The 23,411-nt window shown below is 37.4% G+C and overlaps 2 protein-coding genes across 7 annotated transcripts in view; both read left to right on the forward strand.

The window, feature by feature from the left end:
* LOC127477297 (craniofacial development protein 2-like) overlaps window positions 1-23,411 on the forward strand; it is a 208,712-nt gene that overhangs the window by 163,978 nt on the left and 21,323 nt on the right. The window lies entirely within an intron of this gene.
* The window catches only part of TLE1 (TLE family member 1, transcriptional corepressor), a 104,079-nt gene that overhangs the window by 62,162 nt on the left and 18,506 nt on the right, over window positions 1-23,411 (forward strand). For all 6 annotated transcript variants that reach the window (XM_051801401.1, XM_051801399.1, XM_051801400.1 and 3 more), the window contains 6 exons: window positions 3,542-3,791; window positions 5,428-5,675; window positions 7,305-7,452; window positions 7,897-8,047; window positions 8,486-8,562; window positions 8,706-21,448. In XM_051801401.1, coding sequence (XP_051657361.1) covers window positions 3,542-3,791; window positions 5,428-5,675; window positions 7,305-7,452; window positions 7,897-8,047; window positions 8,486-8,562; window positions 8,706-8,813 — 982 coding nt within the window. In that variant the 3' untranslated portion in view covers window positions 8,814-21,448. The remainder of the gene's footprint in view (window positions 1-3,541; window positions 3,792-5,427; window positions 5,676-7,304; window positions 7,453-7,896; window positions 8,048-8,485; window positions 8,563-8,705; window positions 21,449-23,411) is intronic.

Consider the following 23,411-nt stretch of genomic DNA (forward strand, 5'->3'; position numbering starts at 1 on the left):
GTATATATTTACATATTAGTTGATATATACTTAGCTTGTTTTATATTAAATTGTAAGTGCATTTGTATAAGACAGTTTTCTTTGTTTGCTGTGGTTGTTAGCCCAATACGAAGAAGGGATCTCTTAATGCTAACTGTCATTTGGCCAAAGATGAATATTCATGGTATCCATGATTGGATAGCTATCTGTCATATAGGCAGAATGCTCAGAGTGAGACAGAAATCTGTGCTAGTCATGAGGCTGAACAACACTTTCTGACCTACCCTGTCAGTTCTAAAAAAAGATGGTGGTCAATTGGTGCCTGTTAAGAAATATCTTGAGCTTTAGAGAACTCAAGGATTCGCTGGATTTTACTAACTATTGATTCTTTTGAGGCTGGACAGTGAAAATGCTTGTCAATCTTGAGAATTCAGGCCTGTGAATATGTCTAGTGCATTAAAAATGAAATTTTCTGTTAGTGTAGCACTGTAAGTACAGTCCTTTCCAGAATTAGCAGAGTAAGCCCTCTTACCATGGTGACCTGTGGAGAGGAAGCCAAGGACAACAGCGATTAGAGTCATTTGCACTGCTGTCTCCATTACTGTGTTCTTCCGGGGACAGAAGCTTTCCTTGTCTAGAGAGAGTCAGTCTGGCAAACGATGCAATTTTGTCGAAGTTACAAGGTACGTGTAACAAAAAGTTATACCATAATACTTAGCAGATACAAGTCACTAGACGACCATACCCATGTATGTTGGCAGTGGTGATATTAGCATTACATGCCGCATATCTTCAAGCAAACAGGAGCATTTACTTTTTTGTGTACTTGTCTTGGCAGAGGGATTTGGCAAAGTCTAGCCATTTCTTTCTACAGTGAATTGCAGATAACTTGCATTGTAGAAAAATCTCTCTTGGCTTGTACAAAACTATCCCTTGTCTGTTTGCTGGGCCATCAAACTCAGTCATCCTGGGTCCTGATCAACTAGTATTAGAAGCAAATGCCAGCTCATGATGATAAAGACAGACTATTTCTATGATTGGTATAGCCACACTTTAAACACAGGCATACTGGTAAAATTGTACATAATGAAAAATACACTGGGTAGGTTTCTCATGTTTCAGAGCAGGAGAGTCATCACAATTCTACAGTACACACGAAACTGTGTACTTAAAAAGTGTTCTCTTCTATTCATGACACCCCATGTCATCAAGAACTGAGAATCTCTGTGTATGCATCTAAGCATTTCAAAACACCAATTATTTAGGTATTTTGAATTGAACAGAACATTTGAGCTGTAACCTTCCATTAAAAAAAAAAAGTCATGAACAAGTAAATTAATCATCTTGAGCATGCTGGAAGAAATTACCTAATACTTGCTTAATTGTCTTACTTCAGTCCATGATAAAAGCAAGGATAGGCTGAGACTTCAAAGTTGTGTAGTTCTGTGTACTCTTAACTGCTAACAAATATTCTGCAACTGACTTAGATTTTGACCCCAGGATGGGGCGCAGCTTTTCAGTGTCTTCTATAGATGAACCTGAGCAGTTGTTCACCCTCAGGCAGTCTTGTTGCCACTCTTGTTCTGTTTCCTCTCTCATCCTGTGTCTGATCAGTTTAGTGAATAGCTGCTTTGGGACGGTCTTGTCTCTGTTTCTCTTGGATACAGATTTCTAGATAAGTCTTTATTATTACTGTAATTTTTCATACAAAAAAGAGCAAGGGTGCCATGGGACAAAATACATTTGATATACTCTGTGCCTTGTATACATGTAAGTGAGTGAACTTTGCACTTCCTTTCTTACCTTACATTTCCTCTGTTCCTGACATTTCTATGACATAAAAGATTTGTCATCTTTTGCACTTGCTCATCCTCTGTTTCTGTATATTCTCTGAGCAGGCTTTCCACTCATATGTCCTACCATGAAACATAAATGAAGTACAGGAATTGCATGTATATGCACTATTAATTTCTTCTCTGTCTTAAAGCAGTTACTGTTCACCAGGTTTTACCCTTCCCTTCCAAGAAAACTGTGATATTTCATGGAGTGACTATTTCCACTGTTATCTTCTGTATGAAAGAACTGTACAGTTCTTTCATCTCTCCTCTTCTCACTCTTTTTCAAAGCAATATCTTCTGCTCTGCTTCTGGGTGTGTTCAGTTGCTTTGTGATGTCTGTTACAGATCCAGGCGTCTTGCTTGTTCCTTCATTTCAAACTGTGTGATACTTGGGAACATGTAATAAAATACTTTGAAAATACTAGCTTATTGCTCAGAACAGAAGATTAAATAGAAATATCTGTTGTTGGCTTCTTGGAAGATGGATACAATACTAATAGTTGAGCTACAGTGAACTTTTCTGAGGAAGAAAGTAGATTTGGAAAAGAAAGGACAATTCTGAACACAAGAATATATTAGAAAAATAAAGGTATCACTAGAGAGAGATGGCAGATCATTAGTAAAAAGAAAAAAGAATACTCATATCTCACCATTTTTTATCCATTTTGGCCTCTTGAAGAATGCTGTTAATGTAACAGCAGCATCAAAAGCATGAGATATGGATGTGCTTAAACCACAAGCAGCAAAAAAGGAGCTCACTAGTATAACAAAAACCAGCCTTTTGCAGTAGTATTTTCATTATTATTTAAAACAAACGAAGAAACCCCTGTGCCTGAAACCTTTATTAGTTGGTGTTTGTGCCCTTGTCCTTGAGTAGAGCTGACTCAGCATTTGAGTGACCATGAAGAAATAATTTCTTCATGGTACTTCCCCTAAGGAGGAGTGTTTTTATTCAGTGCTGGTATTTCACTTCCTCAGCCCTCAGTTTCCATGTGCTTGAAATCATGCACTGAATACAAATAAAAGGTGTTTCAGAAGAGCCAAGACTTATCTGAAAAACTGAGTCTTTCAGCTTTTCCAGAATTTATACTTATTCAGGAAAACAGTTATAATATGATGGTATTGGCTTTCTGAGGAAAGGTGTGAACAACCACTCTAGATGTTTCCATTTTCTCTTTAAAGCACTAGTTGCGAGGTAGAAGGCGGGGCATGTGAGCACAGCTGGTGGTGATGTTAAAGCTAAGATGCAGAAATCAAGCAAAACTTTATCTTTGGCTAGTGCTACTGCAAGGCAACAGGTGCAAACCTCCTGGAAGAAAGATGAGACAGCAGTGCCAGGTGAGGGACTGCTGCTGTAGGACTTGTGGTATAGAGACTTGAAACTGCTGGCTAGAAACCAGGGGCTGAAAGTTCTTTTGATTATCCAGGTGATTGAGGGATAGCAGCCATGACCTCGGGATGTAGGTGTAAGGGTAGAATTTAACCTGTTTCCCCACTACACAAACACTTAAGTTGAGGCAAGCTGCAAATTTCTTTTGTGAATCCTTATCTCCCTCTGAGGTTTCATGTGCCTGTATTACTTGGCACTATAGCTCTGATTTTTATGAAAAAGATGATTGGCAAAGAATTAAAATTAAAAATATTGTGTTTTTCTTGCATCATAGTACTGTAATGGCTGATTTTTGTGTTTGTTTTGTTTTCTCTTTTCTTCTCTTCCCCAAAAGAGCCTATTCCTTTCACGTTACTGCAGATGGTCAGATGCAGCCAGTTCCTTTCCCTCCTGATGCCCTCATCGGTCCAGGAATCCCTCGCCATGCCCGTCAGATCAACACTCTGAACCACGGGGAAGTTGTGTGTGCAGTTACCATCAGCAACCCCACAAGACACGTGTACACGGGTGGGAAGGGGTGCGTCAAAGTCTGGGACATCAGCCAGCCTGGCAACAAGAGCCCTGTCTCTCAGCTGGATTGCCTGGTAGGTGAACAGGAACTTGTCCACACAGGTAGCTTCTCCTTAGAGACTCAATAAGGAAATAGCTGTCCTTGACTGGATTTTGTTCATATGACAAGGAAATAGCAGGCAGATCTGTTTCCTGGTGGGTTTTTATTTAGCACATAACAGATTACAGATAATATTGCTGGTTTGTTTAGGGACAAATATCATCACTAAGGGTCAGATTTCTGAGTAGAATGATTTTTTTTTTCTCCCTCTTCCCCCCTCCTCCACCCATTATGCTGATGATTTTTATGCATAAGTTTAAAAGGAATGCAGCTTGGCTTCTGCAGGGCTGCTCAGAATCTTCCTAGTTCTTTCACTCACGTGATGAGTGACAATCTCATGTTTTGTAAGATGGTAACAACCATGATGAAATAATGCGATAAGGTACCAAGGTCACTTTAAATCTCTCTATACTTTTGTTCATGTCCACAAGTTATACATATAGGTTGGTTGTTTTCACATGTGCAGGATACAAAAGGGACTGGGTGCAGTAGTATAGGTATCTGAAAAGCTAATTCAAAAAAGGTTCACTCATGCTCACTAAAATATTCTTCTCTGTGTAGGTGTTTGTGAAATGTTAATTGAAAAGACTTAATGTCGTAAAGCACAGCAATATGTATTCTGAAAATAATTCAGTAAATGGGCTGAGTTTTTTATTTTGATTTTTTCACCCTTTACCCTTTATTTATTGCTATCCTTTTGTTAATTGCCTAGCAGTAACAGTGCAATTGAATAGGTATTCTTTTCAGGTATGTGTCTGGATACAGAGCCTTAATTTTAGTTACAGAGCAGTATTGACTGATTAAGCCAACATTTCCACTGCACTGCTTACTGCTCATTTGCCATGAATTAAGAAAAAAAAAATAGGAGTAGTAATGCTATTAACTACATTTTTCAAGTGGTTTTTTTCGTGGTTTTGAGTTATGCATCTTAACCATCCATTTACTAAAGAACTGCTGCCAGTCAAGCAAACTTGAAATAAGTGAAGGAAGAAGTGTCTTCTGTTGCTAACTCTCCTGTAGTACCTCGCAATCAGCAATAGTATCACAAACGTGAAATTGATAAGTACGATAAGAATCATGTTGAACAGCAAAGGACCAACATAAACATAAGACCAGTATGGGAATACCTAATCTTTTAATTTTAATACTGTGAATGCAAAATAGGATTTGAAAGAAAAATTCCAAAACCTGAAGGGCATGAGACTTGAACTATATTTTCCTATAGGGTTGTCTGAATGCCAAGTGAAAGATCATTTGCTTTAATATTTCTACTATTGGTGACCTTCACTTATGGAGTGCATTTGCAGAAATGCAAACTTATTTTGTCTCTGTTTTTGTGTAATGAGATAGAAAACTTGCTATTCATCAGGTTTGCAACAGTGTAGTCTGTGGCAACAGGAGTCTGCACTTTTAATTTCTGCAGTTGCAGTCTCTAATTAGTGATGACAAGTAGGTGTTTGAAACCTTTTAGAATATGCTGGTTCCTCTTCAATACTTTGGTAATGGAAAAAATAGCAAACTCTTTAAAACTTTGATGTAGTTAGAGTCATATTAGTGGTCATTACTGGCAAGCATGTATTAACATAACTGAGGTGATTTGTGTTGTACAGAATAGAGATAACTACATCCGCTCTTGTAAATTGCTGCCTGATGGATGCACCCTTATAGTTGGCGGGGAAGCCAGCACATTATCCATATGGGACCTGGCAGCACCAACTCCTCGTATAAAAGCAGAGCTGACATCCTCAGCACCTGCCTGCTATGCACTGGCTATCAGCCCTGATTCCAAGGTGTGTTTTTCATGCTGCAGTGATGGGAACATTGCAGTGTGGGATCTGCACAATCAGACATTGGTCAGGTGAGTCATTACTCGTTTACAGAAGATTTTCGTAGAAGTTATTCTTTGGACTGCTACATAAATATTTATCTCCCCGAATAGGGTTCCTGACAGCAAAGTAAATAGTATCTCTTTATTCAAAGAATATGGCTTGCACCCAAGTTAGGCAGAAACTAGTTTTGGTATCTTCAGCCTAGTCTTGGAAGATGTGCTTTCAGGGCCTAATGGTTTGGTCCATAACCTAATGCAGTCAGTGTAAAAGTTCCTGTGCGTTTCAAATAGTTGGGATTGGTCTGCAGGTTTCTACAAGCAGCATTTCTGCTGTTTTGTGATCAGTATTGACTGAACATGCCTTTTAGGGAACTCTGAGGTTTGTTCTTTTCCTATGTCTTAAGCCTTGTTAAGTCATAAAAAGACTTTTCAATTCTTATTTAATGATGTTAAGTAGGAAAATTAATCTTATAGAAGTAATGAAAGTGTGGAACCTCAGTTCTTTAGGATAGCACAGGGGTTAACTAGAATATAAATTTTATAAATTTATGCTTACCAAAGTAGTGGTGGTTTAGAATATTTTGAGAAGAGATAGTCTAATTTGGGAAAGGCCATGTTACCTTAAAAGTTATGAACACAAACACTGAAGAATATGCTTAGTCTGCTGTGTTTCAGTTAAAGTTCCTGTATATCAGTAATTAGCTTAAAATTATATGCAAATAATCATGTTAACATCCATGCAAATTTTGCTTTCTGTTGAACTTCTGAGCCAATAAATACGATTTTATTCATATAAAATCTTCCATTTGCCCTGTACATGCTTAGTCCCTGTAAAGGTGCACTTTCTCCATCTATAACTGTCTTGTTTTTTAAATGTTTACTGTAGGTGTTCCCACCACTTGCTGGCTGATCTTGCTGACACATGGAATTTTGAGATCAGAGCTACAAAACAAAATGTGCCTCATGACCTTTCCATGGCAGCTCTTAGTGATTCATACCCTTTGTTCCCAAGCTAGTTGTCTTTTCCCCACCTGCCCTCCACCTTTCACACTGAGGCATAGGATTTTGCCAAAGGGTTAAGAAAAACTTGAGATGACCTTCTGGTTGCTGAAAGCTGGGAGTTGCTAATGAGAAGGACTGCACCATTTAGATTTTTCTAATCTGCCACAGAGAATGCAACTTTGTGACTCAACAATGCTAGAGTTTAACTGTCTGGATCTCTATCTGGATCCCCTTCTATTAATATCTGCCTTTTGTTTATCTTCTTGACTTGCAGCCAAAGAAAAATACAGAAACTCTTTTCTGAAATTGGAAGTTTTGTTCCCCGAGCACTTGATTTAATCTGAGTTGTCCTTAGTGGTTTTAACTAGAGTTACTGTGCTTTAGTATTCTCACAGGTGGGGTTTTTTTGCTATTCAAAACCTGATAGGAAAGATTTGACTTATTCAGCTAGCCATGATGCAGTTCATTCCTCTAGTACCTGGAAAACGTTTTTGTAATAGTGGTATTTAATGCTTAGTAAAAGGGAGGGGCTAATTCTTGCTCATCAGCAGACACAGAAGAGATAACACACATGTACAGAGTCCAAAACTAACACTACAACAGTGTTTACCTTGAGCTCTGGCAGGAAATAGTTATTCAATCTGGTTTTTTTATCAGGCAATTCCAGGGCCACACAGATGGAGCCAGCTGTATTGACATTTCTAATGATGGTACTAAGCTCTGGACAGGCGGTTTGGATAACACTGTCAGATCCTGGGACTTGAGAGAGGGGAGACAGCTACAACAGCATGACTTCACATCACAGGTAACAGGATTTTCCTACAGCTTGGGGGACTCTGTGCTGTGGGAAGGAAACAATTAGGATGAGAGGTGAGATTGAGCCCAGTGCAATTGGCACATTGTTCCCTCTTTTCCTTTTGGCTGCTCACAACACAATATTTTGAAGCTTACTTATATGCTTAGAATCCAGAACAAAATGATAGCCTGACACTACTCTCACTACTCTTTTTTCCTAAGTTAATAGGTAAGACCAGGAGTTATTTAGTTACTTGAATTTTGAACTGCAGTCTTGCTGTTGAACTATTTGAATTTGCCCTTATTTCTCTCTCTCTCCCTCTCCAAATTAATTTTAACCGCAGAAGAAAGAACTATCTGTACTTCTATATACTATCTTTAGTTCTCTAAAGGTAGTTTTCTATAACTATCTTTAGTTCTTTAATAAAAGGTGTAAATGTGGTATAATTTTCAGATATTTTCCCTCGGCTATTGCCCTACTGGTGAATGGCTAGCTGTGGGAATGGAGAGCAGCAATGTAGAAGTGCTACATGTAAATAAACCGGACAAATATCAGCTGCACCTTCATGAGAGTTGTGTATTGTCACTCAAGTTTGCTTACTGTGGTAAGTTGCCCTGAACACAGAACTGGAGATCGGAGCTCTATTTGTGTTTTGCTGATTAATTATTATATAGCCATGGCTCATTTGATCATCCGAATTTATTTAGTATCTCAGTTTAAGTAATGAATTAATATCTGTGCTTTATGAATTCACATGCACTTATCTACAAACAACCATCCGTTTGTCTAAAGGCTGCTGTGAGGATTGATTCATGAGTAAAAATTCATTTCTGTTTACAGAGTCTAGGGATTTCCTAGTATGTAATGCACTGCAAAAGCATGAGTGTCCACACTGATTGTAAGCAAAAGTACTATTTTGATTAGTGGTGAGAGCTTTTATAATGGTAGTTAGTTAACAGATTTCATTGATAAGAATTCAAAACACAAAATTTGTCAGATGTTCTATTTCATGTTTCAGTAGTCCTTCTGGTTTATATTCTAGGTAAATGGTTTGTGAGTACTGGGAAAGATAACCTTCTTAATGCATGGAGAACTCCTTACGGAGCCAGTATCTTCCAGGTGAGGGTGATATTGCTTTTAAAGAAAAAGTTAGAATACCCAGAGTCCCAAGAGTGGACTCAGATATCTTAATTTATGTGATCTATCCAAAATGGGTAACGGACTTTTTTTAATGATGTAATATATTTCTATTTTTCTTCTAGTCAAAAGAATCTTCATCAGTGCTTAGTTGTGACATCTCTGTGGATGATAAGTACATAGTCACTGGCTCTGGAGACAAAAAAGCTACAGTCTATGAAGTTATCTACTGAAAAATATGATGGGGATATAACTTTTAGAAGTTGAACTGGCCCAAATTGTTCTTAATTGTAGAAGTAGAAAGGTTTTGACTTTTATAAGGTACAAAAGTGTTAAGGTTCCAGACCTTGCCGTGAAACTGCTTCGATTTTTCAAAATAGAAGACAACATCCAGCAACTAAGTTCTGGCTACATGGACCGGATGGAACGCAGAGGCAAGATGGACAGATTTAGCCTAGGTTTTTGACATAGTTTTTAAAAGCCAAGTCTACTGAAGAATGTTGCAGCCTTTTATTTTTTCATTTATGACCTCACGCAAATTGTTCTCATTGCCTGAATATGGGGGATAAATACCTTTCTGTTCCTTGCAGTTCAAGTTGCATTCTGTCCTGTGTAGAGCAGCAGTGTCTCAGATGAACTTGTTTCATGGTTTTGCATCTTGTGATATGTTTTTATATTTTCGTTGAAGGTCAAACATTTGTATAAATTGTAAATATATTTAGTTTACTACAGTAAAGGCTTTAGTATCAACAACCAGTCTTCCCCCTTGCCCCCTCCCTGCCTGCCCTGCTTATTTAAAATTAAAAACCGTTTGGGGATATAAGTACCTTTTTAGAATCAAAAGCAAACACTATGTATAGTTTGAAAATGGTGTCTTATTCTTTATAACTATTCCTAGATTCTTTTATCATACTTCAAAGTAGTTGTTTGGCATACTAGGGTATCAAGTCCGGTAGATACTGTCTTGTGCTACAGAAAACTTAAAAGGCAATTTTGTACTAATTATAGTGTAAATATAAAAATTGAACATTTCATAAAGCTGTGCTGTTTATTTTAAGTTTATTCTGATGTCCTATGTATAATTTTTTTGGCAGCAACAGTAATATGTGCCTGATCATAACTCATTCATTCATTTCTCTAGAAAAATAGGGACTTCCCTCTCCTTTTTCCCCCAGTTGAACAGAATTCGTGTGAGACTGCATTTCAACTAAGTACATCAGAGCCTTTATTCATTAATTGAGGATGTCTGTGATGAGAAAAGCTAGATAAGTTGCTTCATACTTTACAGAGAAGTGGTAGTTAATGACCGTTTACTTTTTAAAGTCTTGTCTATACTTAGATACTCAGGTAAATTTAACTAAATTACCAAAAGTGTGAGTTTTACAGGGGATCACTTAAAGATGTTAAATACTTGCAGGGCTGCAAGCGAAGTGAATTAATCTAAACTAAGTTAAATTTGCTTCTTAATTTCTTGTGAGAATATTGACAAAGGAATATTTTGATTTCACTCTAAAAATTAATTAGAATTAATTTTCCTGAGTGTCCAATGTTACACAGGCCTATAGGCTCTATGTATTCATAAGGAGAAATCTTTGAGTCCTTTCCCCTGTGGCATGAGTATGAAGAGCCGTGCTAAGCATCCAGTTACCAAAGCTACACATCTTCAAGTTTTCTTGATGTACTCAAGAGCAGTGGATCAGGGGAGAGCGTGTTAATTTTATTCTGTGTTTTTTCAGATAAACGAGTTCTGCCACTGTGTGCTAGACAAACCTAGCTATTGCACCAGTGAGGGCCATACATTTCCTGCATTCTGTAATTTAATTAGAATTTCCGTTGCTAATGGAGAATACAGATGAACAGAACAATTCAGATTACACAAACTGGCAGACAGGTTAAGACTCATCTGTAAAGAACTACTTTCTCATTTTGCTAGCATTTTCCAATGACCCATGTCCCTGCTCTTTCAATGACAGGCATCTAGGAAGAAACAAGTTTGACTGACAGATGCATTGGCTAGATAAGGAATTTCTCATCTGGGGGCAAAATTTATCTTAGTTTCCAGTCTGAAGAGATGCTGGTTTTCCTTTCAATTTACATGACTATTCTACTGAAACCGTTTTATAGCATCAAGAATTGTAATAGCCTTAATGTATTAACTTTGCATTTGGAATGTAAAATGTTAACCATTCAGGTTAATCTGGTCTCCTAGACATTTAAAATTAGTGTTCTGTCCATATGTATCTATATCTTTGTCAATTGCTGTGTAGTCAGTATGTATCTGTATGAAAATGACAGGCCAGCTTAGGTGCTGGCCACATTGCTTTCACACAAAAAGCAGAATCATCAGGCTTTTCAAAGAATTAATTTTCAGAGAATTTGCCACATTGAAATATTGTGAAATGCTGTGTCATTTTTAAAAGGGAAAATTTTTAAAAAGAGTGTTTACTAGATTTTACTTGATTTTTACAATTTTCATATTGAAGTTTCTCTGAACATCTGACTCTGCCAATGGTCATTGACTTTAGCAGTACTGGCAAATTTGCTGCAGTTAGGAACATCTGGATTTTTTCCAAATTGCTATCACCTTGGCTTTTACTTTATGGCTTTTCTCTTGCCGTTCTCTGAACTTGATATTAGAGGAACCAAGAATGCAAGTGTTCTAACACATCCATGTAAACTAAAGAAAAATAACACCAGTATAATGGATGTGCTATATGTTGCAACATAGTGCTTGCTAGTAAGACCACATTCTTGGCAATCAGGAGGTTTAAAATAATAGTATTAGGAAAATCTTAAAATACCTCGTCTTCTTCGCTTTTAGAAGGCACATTGTGTCAGAGCAGTTACGGAATTGGACGTTATTTATGCATGTGAATGAATTTAATCATATTTGTACCGTATGTTTCTTGATTGTAATTAAGAAATTAATTCCTTTTTCCCCCATCAGATTTACTTTAAACCTTGAGTCTAAAAACTTGCACATGCATCATAAAGTAGTTCTCTCAATTTGTTGTTTCAGATTTCACTTTTGGTTTATGAAACATTGTGGGTTTTTTCATTTGTCAGTCAGTAAAGCCTATTCCACCTGCAGATGTAATTTTTATGAAAAGATAGATTCAGTGAAATCTTGGCATCTGTCTACACAACAACCTACAAGATTTAAAACATGTCAAGCTTTTAGCTTCTGTAAGTTCTTATAGCCCTGTGTAAAGTAGTGGGTGGAAATAATTGCATATTGAATGAAGAAACAGACAAATGAAGATAAGCAGTGACAGCAAAAGCACTGGAAAAGCCATATGGAAAAAAGAAGTACATCAGTAACTATGGTGTAGGTAATTAATTTTTTTTGTCATTTTAATTACAGTCATAATAGATTCCTTTGGTTAGCCCCTTTTTGGGACAGTCTGTTTGCCGAGTGGCCCTCAGTATTCAGAGATGTCTAAATGCTACTCTGGCAAATGCTAGTGCTGGATAGAAGTAGGGAGTCCTTACAAAAGATGTTTTGGATGTCAGTGCAAACAGTAACTGATGAAGAGGGGATTTGTGGTAATATCAATTCAACTGAACAAAATCCTTAGTCAGCTCTAATATGTATATTTTGTATATGTGCACTTGGCATAACCCTTTATAAATCAGTTGTGCAGAAAGTCATGATATTATTCCATACAATGCATTTATCAGTGTGTATGACTATCTCTTTTTGATTATAATTCCAAACAAAGATAGTTCCCCATGTTAATCCGCAAGCCTCTGGTACCTGAGAGAGAATTTTCATCAGCATTAGTTCTTTTTATCTCATTTGGCATTTCAAAAGCATTTGTTCCTTTAAAAGTATAAAATATTAATTTCTTAGACTGTTAACAGTAGTGTTATCTTTTAATGTAAACATCAATACAGAGTCTGTCTTATACATGTTTACATATGTCTTATACATGTTAGACATCTAGTCTTAAACATGCTTTTATTTATGAACGGTTGACCATAACTTTTCCTGTCACACTTTTGTGACACAAGTGATACAAGCAGAATTTTCTGAAGTGTTTAAGTTACTTAAGCAACATAAACTCAGATTGACAAATTGATTTTTGGTTTGGGTTTTTGGTAGGGTTTTTTGGGTTTTGTTTATTTGTTGTTTTCGTGGAAAGACTGGCCCACTTATGAACCTGTGGGATTATGTAACATATTTAGAATTGTCCATATTTTCTATTATATTGTTGCAATTTTGAGTTGATGGGGAAATTCCACCATTCTAGTAATAAAGAAGGTGGATTTTGATGTTTTCAGGATAAGGAAGAGTACTGACTTCAGATTTCATACTACTGAAAAAGTGTTTACCCCTTAGGTCACTTCACTGGAGAAGCTGGACTGGCTCCAACTCTGTTGTCTCCTTGAAGGATTTTTTTTTTTTTTCCTCTACCGCAAGTACGTAGGAAAAATATGAGAATGTAGGTCTATGAAAGACTTCAGTCATAGCGTCTTTCCCAGAGGGGAAGCAACTCAGAATAGAACCTGATGAACACCAGAATGAAAGAAGATGTTCATGGCAGGGAATACATGGAGAGACAGAATTACAGAATCATTTAGGTTGGAAAAGATCTCCAAATCATCGAGTCCCATCTGTGACCAAACATGACCATGTCAATTAAACCCTAGCGCTATGTGCTGCATCCAGTCATTTCTTGAACACCTACATGAATGGTGACTCCACCACCTCCCTAGGCAGCTCATTCCAATGCTTGACAACCCTTCCTATGAGAAAATTCTTTCTAATATCCAACATGAACCTCTCCTGGCACAGCTTGAAGCTATATCCTCTTGTCTCATCACTAATTGCCTGGTAAAAGAGACCAACGCCTGCCTGGCTGCACCCGCCTTTCAAGTAGCTGTAAAGAGCAGTAAGGTCACCCCTGAGCCACTGTTTCTCCAGCCTAAACAACCCCAGCTCCCTCAGCCATTCCTTAAAAGGCTTATGCTCCAGACCCTTCACCAGCTCCATTGCTCTTTTCTGAACACTTCTTAATGTCTTTCTTGTGGTGCGGGGTGAAAACTGAACAGAGGATCTGACATGCTCCCTTACCCATGCCAAGGACAGGGAAGATCTCTTTCCTAGTCCTGCTGGCCATACCATTGCTAACACAAGCCAGGATGCCATTGGCCTTCTTGGCCACCTGGGCACATTGCTGGACAAGAGAAAATGGGAACTTAAACACATACATTTTAGGGGTAATCTAACATGTAATCTACGAAATTCACATAGAATGAGATTCCAGTTTGTTTGTAAGGTTGTTCAAATGTTTCTGCATAGTAATTCAAGGACATCTGGGCTGCGTATTGGAACTGTAAGTGGACATTTCTTTGACATCCATAAGCAATCATCTAATCCTAAGAGGAAGGGGAATTAAATCACAGTCAGTTCTCAATATTTCCCATTACCTTATATTTTCATAGCTCAAGATCCACTTCCAAGCAATTGGTCATCCCATTTTCAGCATGCTGAAAATGTGTCCCATTGCAGCTTAAGGGCTTAGTGCAATGTGGTAGATTTTGCTAGGGAAACCAGATATGTAGGACCTGGGTGCTTGAAAAATCTGCCCTATGGTTCTAGCTTACTGACATTTCTGAGGAATTTACTCAGAATTTCTGTTCAGCTAGGAGAGCTCAAACAATCACTTAGATGTTTTTTAAAGCAGCAAAACCTGTTTCAAGCATACTTTTAAGTATACATGGATGGGCTTAGTTGGTTTTATGTTTTGGTTTGGTTTTTTACTATTTTGTGTTGATTTATTTCTTTTTTCGTCTTACATTAAAAACTGTAAAGTGAATACAACAAGAAAACATGAAGAGAAATTAGAAAAATGAATAAGAGTGGAATGTTAAAGGGTGGAATATTCTTGAAGATGCTATATCTCAAAACAAAGAACCTATTGCTTCTATGATATATTAATTCTTGAGAGAAATAGGTTTGTGTTTCCTTGATGTTCAGAAAACTGAATACCAAAAAATTTGTATTGTGGGGACAAATGTTAATTTTTTTCAGATCTGAGCAGGTTTCATTTTCAAATCTGAACATCTTCAAATCTTAATCTTGTTTGTTTTTCTTTCCCCATGTTTCTTTTTGGAGGGTTCCACAGTTCACTCCTGGAAGCTGAACAACAGTCTGTGTCCTCTCTGGCTCTAAGGTCTCTACTATGCCTTAGTAAGAATTTTGTGGCTTATAAGCCTGTGGGTGATACATAGACTACAGAAAAATCTGATTAAATATTTAGGTGGATAGCTGCATAGATTATATCAGTTAGTAGTGTATGTTGTAATAATTTCTCTTAAAGCAAGCACCCAGAGATAAAATAGCTGCATTGTTCCATATTCATACTTTTATTGTTTGTGAAATTGCCAGTCAGTGTAGTTGACTCTCCATAGAAAAATTCTGTGGTGGTTTCTGAGGTAAAGCTTAAAATTTTGAGATCTTTTCTTTCCTCTCAAAATTTCACCTGTGATTTTTGCCCACAGTAAGGTTGATTCATAGAAAGGATGCTTCAAGGAATGCTAAACGATTCTGTTGTGTGCAAGGATTGCCTTTGCTGTGTTCACAGCACAAAGATATAATATCTCTCAAACCCTGTTTCTATCTGTTTTCTGCCAAAAACGAGTTAGAGGCAGAGACAACAGAGATTAAGAGATTAAGTAATCAAACATATTGTTATCATTATCCCTTTTGTATACTCTGTCATTAGCTTAGAAAATGGAGATGATAGTCTGTAAATGCAAACAATAAATGTTGTTTTTCCTTCAAGCACTGATTTTAATGGCAGTTTAAAGGAGTTAATAAGCAGACTGAAGGGGTCATAAATGCAAGTTAACCTATAGCAGTGGGAAACTTAGAAATCACTTGTTACTTTCCTGGTGGTGAGCCTAATTAGTTTAAAATAAAATTCATCTGTTCATTTCACAGTCTTTGTCACACTTTCTTCAGCAATCCCCATTATTTAAAAAATTGGCTGCAATTATGATAAGCTAGTAACTCTTATTTTGTGGTTTGCTGTAGCAAGATACTTTGCAGAGCTGTGAAGATTCCCTTTATTCTTAAAAAATAGTCAGCTATTGGGGTTTTTTTTGCAATTGGACCTATTTTTTTAATTTGTTTTCAAGTAAATATACAATCTGACAGCTTTACAAATCTGAAATATTTTTAATTGTTGATGAATCAGCCAAACACTGCTGTTAAATATGTAAATGTTCTAAATGTCAATTTGGTATTTGCTTAGCATGCCATGCATGCAACAAAACTTTGGAGTGATTCAACTTTTGTGGCCACATTAAATTTACTTCCTGCAATAAGTTTCCTTTTTCATGCAGGGACCAGTTTACTACCGTGCTCCCCTGTGTTTCTTCCTAAATATATATTAGACCTCTGGAGATGTTTTAATAAGTTATGCATACATAATGCTTCTACCTTTCTCTGTCTTTCTAATTGCTAATTATGTGAGATGTGTATTTCTAACAGCAGTTGAGTAAATAGTCACAAATCTATGATATAATTGAATTTTTGAATGTGTACTTCAAGAAGTTTATCAACTTGTATAGATAAATCATTAGTTTTCATTTGTCAGATTCAAGATTTTCAAATTCTGATACTCTCTTGTGTTTTTATCAGTGAATGTGTAAAAGGAAGTACTTCTGGATTTTGAATGGTTTTCATAGCTTTTTTATTTGTTTATGTAGACACTCTTCTTTGTTGAGTGCAAGTTATTGACCTGGTACTCTTATTTATAATTCTGACTGGTTCTTCAGTATTTTATCAAGCTGTAACTTATTAAAAACCACAAATATAAAATGGGGATATTAATGACAAGTGGTTTAAATGTGAGAGTTTCAAAATGCATGTTAGAATATTTCAACACTTTGTTCAATGTAATTTTACATTTTTTCATTACTTAAGTAATTAAAAAAAAAGTCCTTAGGGTTGAATTATAGTAAAATTTTATACATCTCAGTACTAATTTTGTCTCCCAACAGACAGCAATAATTTAGATGGGATTGTTTTTGCCTAATTTATTCTTGGGGGTGGGAGGGAGGAGAAAAATATTAACCTTGCAAATCTGCTAATTATAATTTCCTTACTATTGTTGGTTGTTTTTAATAATCTCCATTCCTTTGGAAACTTATTCTTCTATATTTCGAAGAAAAACTTACAGATATACAGGGTTTTGTAATAGAATGTGTTTACAGTATTTATCCCCTGGGTTATTTGTAACAGTAAGGGGAAGTACAGTGACAGATATAACTTGCAATAGTTGCTAGTATTATGTGCCTTTGAATCACTTTCTTTAGTTCGTTAATTTATTTTTTTTTTTTGTATCTTAGGTGGGGGTCAGGAGCTTTAAATCAGTTTCATTTCTATCAAAGTGGATATGATGATACATTCTTACAGTTTTACTAGTCTTACTTTAAATAATTTTCGATCTGCAAGGTAAATGGTAGCATGAGTGGTTTTGAACTGTTTTAACTGCTCAGGTTAACTTTTTAGGTTTCAAAAACTGCCAGAGTAGAGGGAGAACTTACCAGTCATATTCAGCTTTTTTTAATGCTTTCATATTGTACTATATATAATCAGTGGGACTTTCTTAGCACAATAAGTGTGCTCACTGTTGATTTTTTTAGTGTTCCCATACTTTACACTGTCTCACTCATTTGAATTTAGTTTTTAAATAAATTTCTTTCCATAGGCATCTGCTTTGTACCTTAACAAGTATGAAAATAATCAAAATATTTTGTGTTTGGCAGAGAGACTGCATGTTTCTGAGTGTGAATAGCATTTAGCAGGGCTTGTCTAGTTAAAAGGCAGTTAAACTAGTAATCATACATGATCTGTGTCTAACTGTCGTTCGCAGAAAAAGTGCAACAAAGTGATGTGTGGTGATAGCAATTCAGAAGGAAAAGAATATGAAATTCAGATAGCAGCTTGAACAGTTTGCTGTTAGCATGGGGCCCAATAACACTACAAAGCTATAAACTCTGTCTTTTTAGATTGCCCAGTTAGGTGGCAGAGATGCAATTTGTCTTTTCTGAAGCCACCTGCTGCTTGCTAGCTCCATCTCCTGTCACAGCCTATTAGGTCCCCAAGAAAATCGGTGGGAAATTGCCTGCAGATTGTAGGAAATTGCATCTCCAGGCCCTGGAAAAAATGTAGGATAGCACAACACTGATCCTCCCAGAGCAGCTATTAACACAGCAAAAGCTGACGTTTGGCATGGTGTGAAACAACTTTGCTGAGTAAAGACGGTATTATGTGTGGTTGAAGGAGGGAACAAATTATTATCCTAGCTATGCTTATAGTCAGCCTGTTCCAGGGAGCTTAAGCATGAGTGGTAGGTTTTGCTGCCCCCCAGCTCATTCCCATTGCAAGATGGGAGATGAGATGTTAGAGCCTTATACAGAAATTTCATTGTACAGATGGGCAAAACCCACTATATATTTAAATGATGTTAGGATATATGAAATTCAAAGGATAAGTGACAAAGCTGAAAGATAATTTATGAAGCTTATCTCAAAAAAATTGGTAATTGCCTCTGCTTGGTTGAGCCTTGGTCAGATTAGAAACAGCTTTTCGACTATTTCATTCTATGTGTATATACATTTTGATTTTGGAGCAGTTACAGTGAAATGGAACTGATTTGTACTGTAACTGTTGAGTGTAAAAATTCGTGGAACAGACATTCGTTGTGATAGATTTTAGCATTAAATTTCTTGCTGCTATGAGGCTCACCTCTGTCTTGTTTAAACAAATTCCCCTGTGCTTTTTATGGTGTGATATGCAATGAATTTCATCCTCTGTCATTTCTACTGGAGCTACCTTTCTAATCTTGTACTTTACCTCAGTTTTTTTAGGGCCTTTTAATAAAAAAAGTTGACTTTTCCTTGAATCCTGAGAGAGGGGATATGTAGAATTAATTTGCAACATAAAAATAAATGCCAGCATTTTCTTTGAGCTTGCACTTGTACTTCGTTGGTTCAAAGCCTCCTGAGGAAGATGTGTTTGTGAATCAGAATGATATATTGATCAGAAGCAAGTATGAGGAGGGCAGCAGGAGGAAAAAGTAATTTTGCAATTGCTGTTTTCAAACTCAGCTGAGATCTGTTGGTAACTGGCAGCTGCCCAGCGATCTGAGTGAAATCAATATGCTCATTTCCTATTGTAGTGGTGTCCACTATTGTAAACGGGCTGACAAGGCTTATGAACACTCACACAGCTGATTAGAGAAAATTAGTGGCCTGCCTTATGCAGCTGAGGCAGAAGACAAGAGTATAGGGCAGTATGGCAAAACAGGTATTGCTTATAGTTCAAAGCCCAGCTGAAGGGGATCAGAAGAACTTCATGTTATGGGGCTATCTGGATCCCTGTTTTGAATTCTTGTGATGATGAATGCACGTCTGTGTCAACCTGAAATGCTAACTTGTTGAGGCATTGTCTTTCTAAATCAGTTATAGCACCTTTTTTTGGAAGTTACGCAGTTTAGTGCTCTGTGTAAAACAAATGCAGGAACAGAAGAGCTATGGTGCTTCAGCCTTTATTCTGTATTTACGATAGCTGTTCATTTTCCAAGGTATTACATACTAATTGCATTCTCAAAATAAATCTTGCCATTTAGTAACTAATGTGGGTTTTTTGTATAGTGCAATACGTGTATTGGATGAGGAAAGAACATTTAGAGAACACAGAAAATCTGCCGCAGCTGATCACTGGATTTGCCTTCTCTTGTAACAAACAGACGAACTAAACTGAGTAATAGAGTATGCAGAATTTCATTTCTTCTGGCTGATGGGACTGTGAACACTGTTACCTGCAGGCGTACTCTGGCTTTAATGAGGCCAAGCCTATTTTTCTACACAGAGCAAGGAGGTAACAAATCATTCTGTATGAAAAGCAGAAGCTTGACATAAATTCAAAGCTGCAAGCTCTTGCTTTGTTATGGAAAGAACCAAAATCAAGAGTGGGCTGTGAGGGATTTGCAGTGCTCCAAATGCTGCTCTGGATAGTTGAATGGTTTAAGAGAGGATTGGCGGGGAGGAGGGGTGTTGGGAAAAAAACCTTCTGACAAACCAGTTTTTGGCCAACACTTAATGACTGGAAAAGATGTGCAAACCATTAAGTAGCACCCTTCATCCGATAAGAACTGATGAGATCCAGCAAACGACAGCACAGTAAACTGTGCTTGCTTTCTTTTTCTGTAATTAGTTCAAAGAGAGCTTGGTCAGTCTGAGTTTGGTCAGACCATGTTTTTCATAATGCATAGATACAGCCAATAATACATCAGAAAAACAAGATCTGAATTCTTTTAGTCAACTTGACTTGATTTTGTTTTTAATTCTGTCTTCCTGTGTAACACTTCTCACTTTCCACACTAGGAAGATGCCGGGTTTTTTCCTCATCTCTATTCAAAATTCCAGTATTCCAGCTGTCATAAGATGGTTCTAATTTACTGCGATATGTAGTGATTTTTTTGCTGATGTCATTTTTTCTAGCCCCAGCAAAATTTTAACTATGATTCTTTTTTTTTTTAGCTATTGTACACAAGATCGTATTCAGTCATTCATTGGAACAATTCACAATTTTTTTTCAAGTTCTTAATCAATGGCTTCCACTGAGTGTTTCATTTTTATGAAATAGTTGATTGGAGCATTACTGGGCTCAGTGAAAATATCTTTTCTCCTGTGTCATACCTTTCTGATACTAGCTGAGAGTAAACCAACCGAGTCCCCACTCAGTTGAAGAACTTAACACAAACAAAATCCAAATAATGCTTGGCCCATTTAGCAAAGAAGCCTTTTTTTCTAAGAAATACCCCAAAGTTTTTATTTTACTCTAATAAAGACTCATCTTCCTGCTTATAAAAGGGCACTAAGAAGGCATATAACATGACTACAGCCCTTCTAGAGGCTTTTAGTGCTGGGACAGTGTGGGGGCAGCTTGAAATAGAGAGGAGGAGAGGAAGACGAAGAGTAAAGCCTCCCTTTTGACCAGTTTTTATTTCATGCTGGACTGTGAGCTGAGAGAGGCCACTGGCCTTCAAGAAAGAGCCATCAAGGGTTTGGAGGGGCACAGGTGCCACATCCTGGTGGACCTCCATTAAATTTGTGGCAGTGCATTGTGAGCAACAGTGTGCATACAAGGTGGTAGCTGTAGTTTGTCCTCTGGCTTGCCCAGCCATCCCCAGTGGTGCTTGGGAAAGGGCTTGAGTGGGGCATTGGGCAAGGAGCTGAGGGATGGGGAGGTGAGGGAGGGGGTCTGATGTGTGTGGCCTGCTGGGACAATGGTCACCAGGAGAAATTCAAGGGAGGAGAGTGTGAGAAGTGGGAAATTAGGATCAAAAGATGCAGCATAAATAAATCCCTTGTGGATGAGGAGGAGCCAAAAAAATTCTGAATAAATAATTTACAGGCCCATCACTAAATGTTGTTTGGGGTCTGGGGTTGTCCAAGATGGCCCAGGGAGAAGTGAAGAAAAAGACCTCAAACAAAGGAGTTTGCAGGGTGACATCAAGTCTTTGGTCTGTTGTGGTTGCTTCCACTTGTGGGGTGTCCACTAATTTAACACTGAACTTCTCATCTCCCTCACCTCCCTGCAGCAGTCTACTCTGCAGTGGGTTCGAAGCATCTGAGGGGAAGGAATTGTACACCCTGGCTCTGCTGCCTCTCTCCATCCAGGGCGAAGGACTGGTTTATCTGGGGCTTGTTTACTGGAAAGGATGGATTGGATTGGAAAAGAACATTGTTTTTCTGCCAGCAAGTAAGACTCTTCCATTTACAGAAGAAATGGAGATACATTAGAAACAGCACACTTGAGCACTAATGAGGATGTAACGCCGAAAAGGTAAGACTTTTTACTTGATTGAAGATAGCTGGGTATTCAACCAAATATAGCTAAGCCAGGACACACTGTTGGTTGTTTTGAGTTTTTCTCAGCATCCTTAGGAAATAAGGCAGTGGAAGAGCAAATAACCGAGTAAATATTTATCTGCATGTTTGATAAGTTCCTAAGAAATGGTCTTATCCAACCAAGAGATGGCTAAGAACTGTGGTTAAGGTATAATGTGCCTTTGGCAAAGACTTCAGCATTCTCGTTTGAGACAGCTTGCTGGCAAGTGTTCTAATGAAAGTAGGATGTATGTAAGTACCATCAGAGATCCTCTTCTCTGTTCCAAAGAAAACATCTTACTTGTAGGGAATTTTATCTTCCTGTTCAGGAACACAATACCTAGAAAAGACTGAAAATACCCAGTACAAGTATGTTGATTATTAAGTCCTGATCAGTCAAGCTGAAGACTTTGGAATGTGCATATAGCACAGGAAACAGATGAGGTGTTTGCCCAGATGAAGCCTCTGCCTTTTTCAACATGGGCAACTACAGTGTGACATTACTAGCTCCTGTTTTGGAACTAATACGGGCCAGTGTCACAAAGTGCTGAGCACTGTATGGCATTTACAATTTCAATCGCCAAAAGAAATATAAAATCCTTTGTCAATCTTACTGAAAATTCTTTGCTCTCTAAATTTTTTAAATAATACAGAAAACTGCAAGTATCATTCAAAATCACTGTTGCTTTTCTAGGTCTGCTATTATAGAAATCCTTAAAAGTGGGGTTTATGTGAGTCTTGTTATTCTCATATATAATGGCAGGATAGTGTTCTACCATGTTGCAAAGTATCTTCACCACTACACTACTTTTAAAACTCTAACACAATAGCAATTTCCCGTGCTTTCATCCAAAGCCTGAAAATATGCCTCAAGCAAGACAATCAATCAAAAGTAAAACATTGGCAGTTATTTGACTGTTTATCTAGCTCCTTGGGAGGTAGCTTGCTGCTACGCCAATGTGAAGAAACATTACAAAAGCAAAATGAAAGAAAACAGAAATTAAACAGTAAGAGCAGCTTTAGTTCTGAGCAATTGTCTGAGTATCCCACAGCAATCAACTTTCCCCGTCCAGAGGAAGAGCTTTAATTTGATCTTACTTTCACTGATTTATTTTCTGTTGCAGTTTTGAGCTTTTTGAAGGAAGCATTTCCTTTTTCAATATCTCTGATTGGAGATGGGGAGGATTTGAAAGACCTTCCTAACATCTCTAACTCTTCTGCTCTTTTTTTTCCTCCTTCGTTTTTTGTTTGTCTTGGAATTCCACACAAGCAAAATATCCATTTCTCTCTTATCCAGTCCCGAGGAACCTGTGTGGTGTATGGGTTGGGTAAATCAGGATTGATCTTTTCAGATGAAACTAGTTAGAAATGGTCCTAAATCCCAGTCTGGTGGGTGTTTGCAGCTTAGGAGGCTACAGTGGTTAGTATCTAGTTGTACTGGAAGAAGGAGCTTTTTTGTTATTTCTGTTAGCTTTGCAATGAATGTCATGTTGTGCAATAAATATGTGCTTGATTTCCTGCTGCGGATCAAGGGAGGTCATCTCATAGCTACCAATTCAGGCATATCCAGTAGGAAATTTATTGGGAAAAAACCAACCAAACAAAAAAAAAACCCCAAACACCACAAAACCAGAACAAAGCACCACAATCAAAACAATTGACTGGAAAAAAGCTTTCTCTTTAGACCTACTTGCTCCACCAAGGGGAGCATGGCACATGCACACCCACTATAGGTCTCCTCAATTATACACCTATGTCAGTCTTTGCTAAAATCTAGTCAATTTTCAGCCAATTCTCTTTTATTCATACCATAGAACTATCTCATTTATTTAGTGTAGGCCTCTGCCTTCATATTTTCTTGTTCTTGCTTCCTAGTCTCTATTCATGACCACTTTAGTAAAAACAAGGAGGAAACATAA

Source organism: Manacus candei, unplaced genomic scaffold (genome assembly GCF_025592945.1).
Source record: "Manacus candei isolate 608988 ecotype Guabito, Panama unplaced genomic scaffold, ASM2559294v1 h1tg000051l, whole genome shotgun sequence".
Lineage (NCBI taxonomy): Eukaryota > Metazoa > Chordata > Aves > Passeriformes > Pipridae > Manacus > Manacus candei.